Source organism: Mangifera indica, chromosome 13 (genome assembly GCF_011075055.1).
Source record: "Mangifera indica cultivar Alphonso chromosome 13, CATAS_Mindica_2.1, whole genome shotgun sequence".
In the NCBI taxonomy this organism is placed as follows: domain Eukaryota; kingdom Viridiplantae; phylum Streptophyta; class Magnoliopsida; order Sapindales; family Anacardiaceae; genus Mangifera; species Mangifera indica.
This window is the reverse complement of record NC_058149.1, coordinates 13042253-13046779: the sequence shown is the minus strand read 5'-3', so window position 1 is coordinate 13046779 and position 4527 is coordinate 13042253. Positions and strand designations below refer to the sequence as shown.

At 36.6% G+C, this 4527-nt stretch overlaps 1 protein-coding gene across 2 annotated transcripts; it reads right to left on the bottom strand.

Annotated features, from left to right (window-relative positions):
* On the bottom strand, positions 1–4176 carry LOC123194136 (leucine-rich repeat receptor-like serine/threonine-protein kinase SKM1). Of its 2 annotated transcripts, XM_044607303.1 has the most exons (4): positions 4024–4176; positions 3815–3848; positions 1036–3687; positions 1–526 (listed from the first exon to the last, which is right to left on the bottom strand). In XM_044607303.1, the coding sequence occupies exons 3-4, from the start codon at positions 3584–3586 to the stop codon at positions 174–176; spliced, it is 2904 nt and encodes a 967-aa protein (XP_044463238.1). In that variant the 5' UTR covers positions 3587–3687; positions 3815–3848; positions 4024–4176; the 3' UTR covers positions 1–173. The 2 variants fall into 2 exon arrangements, with proteins under 2 accessions (XP_044463238.1, XP_044463237.1); XM_044607302.1 differs by lacking the exon at positions 3815–3848.
* Between the last annotated feature and the right edge of the window lie 351 nt (positions 4177–4527).

Here is a 4527-nt window from a genome sequence, read left to right as displayed (position 1 = left end):
TTAAAAGAACTGTAATTAATACTATGACATTTAATTTATCTACATTTTTACATTCATTAGTATGTACCCAACATACCATCAAACAAAACATTTGAGTGACAATCATTTAACACCTTAATTATATTAAAAAAAACCAAAATAAGAAAGAGGGTAAACAAAATCATAATACAAAGCTAAATAGGTGAAGAAAATTTTAAGCTTGAAACACAAGAGCTTATCCTAAAACTAGACTCAAGGGTCTTGGTTACTTCATTTGCACATGGTCGAGCCATGGGGTCTCCGGCAGTGCAATGAAGAGCTAAATTCATTGTCTCAACAATCTCATTTTGTTTAGTTCCTCTGATCATCAGATCAACCCACATGTCTAGATGACAATCTGAATAGCAATATCGTGCCCACTCCACTATGCTCTTGTGTAAGCCAAACTCAGCATCAGCCGGACTCTTTCCGGTCAACAGTTCAATGAGAATCAGACCAAAGCCGTAGATATCGCTCTTTTCAGTAACTTCTTTGGTTTCTTTAGTTTCTACCAACACAAACAAGTTTAGTAATGTGCATTAATGCATGGCTAATAGAATAATGCTCGGTAAAATGCAATGCATACTGTTTTATATTTTAACCTTTCTTTCAGCTTTTTAGTAAAGGAAATGTCTTAGTAAATATTCCCTTTTGTTTGATGAATCAGAAACAAATCATCCACTATAATATCTTTTGATTAATCTGTTTTAAATTGTAATTAACCTCTTAATTAATTTCGATATTGTGTGATTGCAGAGAATATTTTAGACTAGTGTGTGTGAACCTGACATGAAATCTCATAAATTAAGGTTGACTAATCATGAATTAATGTTTTAAGCGTGGAAAATCCTTTTCGAATGTCCCATGGTACGTTGGCATGACTAGAGTAATTTAGGAAAAACAATTATGTAAATTCTACCACAGTATATGCAGTGGTGTTGATGATTATTGTTTCCACAATTACCTAGGAGAATATTACACATGTATCTGATTATGAAAGAACAAGTTAGAATTTACCTGGGCCGAAGTAGCCAGAAGAGATAGTGTTGTTTCTGTCTGTACATTCTAGCCCGGGAAGGCTCAACATCAGGTGAGGTTCATCTTTTCCGTCGATGATCACTTTCTCCGGTGACACTTCGCCAACTACAATACTTGGGGTACAATGACAATGCAAAAACCGTAGTGCTTTGGAGATTCCCATGGCAATTTTCTGTCGTCTTTCCCAGCTTAAATTTCGAACAATTTCACTCAAGTTTTTACCTTCGAGGCACTGATAAATCAAGTAGGCAGCCTTGTCAGATCGGCATATTCCTTTTAATTCGACGATGTTTGGATGCTGTAGCTTCCCGAATTCTGAGATATTTGACCAAAAACTTGACGTTATTGAGTTTACATCAACGAGTTTCTTCACAATAAATTGCATTTCACTAGCTGAGGACCTGAATTTGTAAGTCGGAATCCCTTTGTGGCCTCTTGAAATGAGATTTTCTTCTTTGGTGGACGATATGATCTCATTTATTGTTAATGACTTAGCAATCTTGGAATTAAAGAATTGCATTTCACATATCCCATCTTCACTTTCCACTTTCTTGAGCTCCAAATTTTTCTTTCCTCGAATTAACACAACAACAAAAGCAGCAACAGCAAGCAGCGCTAAGGCAACAACGAAACAAGCAACAACAAACCACAAGGTGGGACTCTTATTCCTTTTGCATGGTGGTAAACCAGATGGACTATCGCCGTCGCAAAGGTCGTTTCCTGCAACTGCGCTTGCATTTATGGCAAGAAAAGCTCCGGTAGACGGTAGACTACCATGAAGATGGTTGTGAGAAATATTCACTTGAACAAGTGATTCAACTCTTCCAAGATTTTGCGGAATTTCTCCGCACAATTCATTTTCCGATAAGTCAAGTTGGCCGAGGACTGACATATTAGATAAACTGGCGGGGATTGAGCCACTGAGCTGGTTGTGGCTTAGATCTAGACTCACCAGTTTCTTGCATGAAGATAATTCATCTGGGATGTCGCCGGTCAACTTATTTTTGCTAAGCTTCAATTGCATTAGCTCGGATAAATCCCCATAACTCGGAGGAATTTTACCTGAAAATTCATTTTCTGATAAGTCTAAGTTTTCAAGCTTATCACTGCCAAATGAACCTGGCAAGTTTCCGGAGAATTTGTTTCCTGCTAAATTCAACATTTCTAGCGAAGGCATGTCCCATTTTCGCTCCCCGACTTTTCCAGAAAGATTGTTACCAGAAATATCCAAGAAATATACAAGCGGCAGCCTGGTGAATTCCGATGATAATTCGCCGGAGAGACTGTTATTTTGAAGACGCACTCGCCGTAAGCTTTTGCAAGCACTTAAGGTTTCTGGGATTTCACCATTCAATGAATTCGAGAAGAGGATGAGCTTAAAAAGAGCACCCGAACTACAAAGTGTCTCGGGTATTTTTCCGGTGAGAATATTGGTTGAAAGGTCAAGTACAGTGAGATTATTATGTTTTCCAAGATTGCTAGGAATCTGACCTGATAACTGGTTTGACCACAATTGAAGGACTTGAAGACGAGGTAAAGAAGCTAAAGCATTCGGAATTTTCCCTGTGAAGTTGTTGGAGAAGAGATGGAGGATCTCCAAGTTTTGCAATTGACCAACGAGTTCTGGGATCTCACCGGACAAATAATTGTCGCTAAGATCAAGGGAAACTAGACTTTTGAGGCCAAAAATGGATCTAGGAACTGAACCCGTTAGCTTATTTTGGTAGAGGAAGAGATACCGAAGATTTGTGAGATTTCCAAAGGAAGAAGGTATATGTCCAGTGAGATTGTTGTAAACAAGATCAAGATGATTCAGAGAAGTTAAATCACCTATTTCTTTTGGAATGTCACCGGAAAGATTGTTATATCCCAAGTAAATCCATTTAAGGCTCCTCATTAGGCCTAATTCTTGCGGGATTGGCCCAACTAACTGGTTTGAAGCCAAAGTCAAGAATTGCAAAGAAGTGATATTCCTTATAGAAATTGGAATTTTCCCCACCAAAACATTTCCACCAAGATCAAGAAATTTCAGGCTAGAAAAGAACCCGAATTCTGGTGGAATTTTCCCAGAAAGCATGTTGTTTGATAGATCCAATTCTTGAAGAAAAGAGATTGAACCGCTTGGAACAGGACCAGTGAAGTTGTTGTTGCTAAGATTAAGGTGTTGAAGTGGGAAGGAAGAGAATATGTCACCGGGAATTTCTCCAGAAAGCTGATTGCTTGAGAGATCGATGGTTTCCACGTATGGCAAACGAAAGACCTCCGGGGAAATTTTCCCAGAAATATTTTTCCCTGAAAGCTCGATACTAATAACATGAGAAGAGCTTTTGCAAGTGACGCCATTCCACTGGCAAAAACTGACAGAGGAATTCCAGTTGGAAAGGAAGTGAAAGGGATCATTGATAGAAGCTTTGAAGGACAAGAGATTCTCGAGTTCATCACCATGAGACACATGAAAATTCAAGAAAAACAACAATATCATGAAAGTGAAAGACAACCTTGGACTTAATTTAAGTCCAGTCTTCGCCATTTCTAGATGAATATCTATAACATCCAGAGAGCTTGTTTCAGTGTTTTATGATTCTTCTATCTCCACAAAAGATGATCTAGCTTTACTCCTCGGATCCCAAGCTGTTCAAAAGGCAATACAAAAAGGTAAAACATAAAAACAACTTTTTATAATTACTATATGTGATATAAAATTAAAAAAAATAAAACCACAGAATCAATCATCTCAACAATGAAATCAATTACTTACCGTAATTGCTTTCATTTAAACTCCAATCAGGAACCTTTATTAATATTCATGCATCAAATCAATGAACCAGCCAAATTACATAACGTCTATATATATATATATATAGAGATAAAAGAAAATAGATGGTTTACATGAACACTTATGATTAACAGAAAGAATATAAATCCAAGATAGTGATGATAATTTAGGTAAAACGTCTAGAAACGTACCTAAATATCATAATTAAAGCAGTGTAATTTCAGATTTGACGAAGCTTTTGTTACAGGGAGACTTGGATTGAAAGAGAGGAAGCTAGCAAAGAGGGACTTTGTTTTAATTTTGTTCTGAACTATTGGTGAGGTTAAGGGTGATAGAGGGAGAGAATTAAGTGTATAAATAGATGGAGGTTTTAGGGTACGGAAATGGGCATGAAATTTAGAGTTATTTACGAAAGTGCAACCTGACTGGTGTTTGAACAAGAACGATTGAAAGGGAAACAGGGACAGATGTTGGAAAAGACTCTGATTATGTTGGATTTTACCAAAATGCTCTTTTGACTGGATTCGGGTAGTGACGGGGATTTCTCCAACCGTTGAAAATTATTTTTACTCGAAAAGCTACACACATGTACTTTTAATAATTAAATATATAAATAAGATGTTATCGTATAATTAATTAATTTTAAATTAAAAATAAATTAATAATTAATCATATAATGATACATAATTTATATA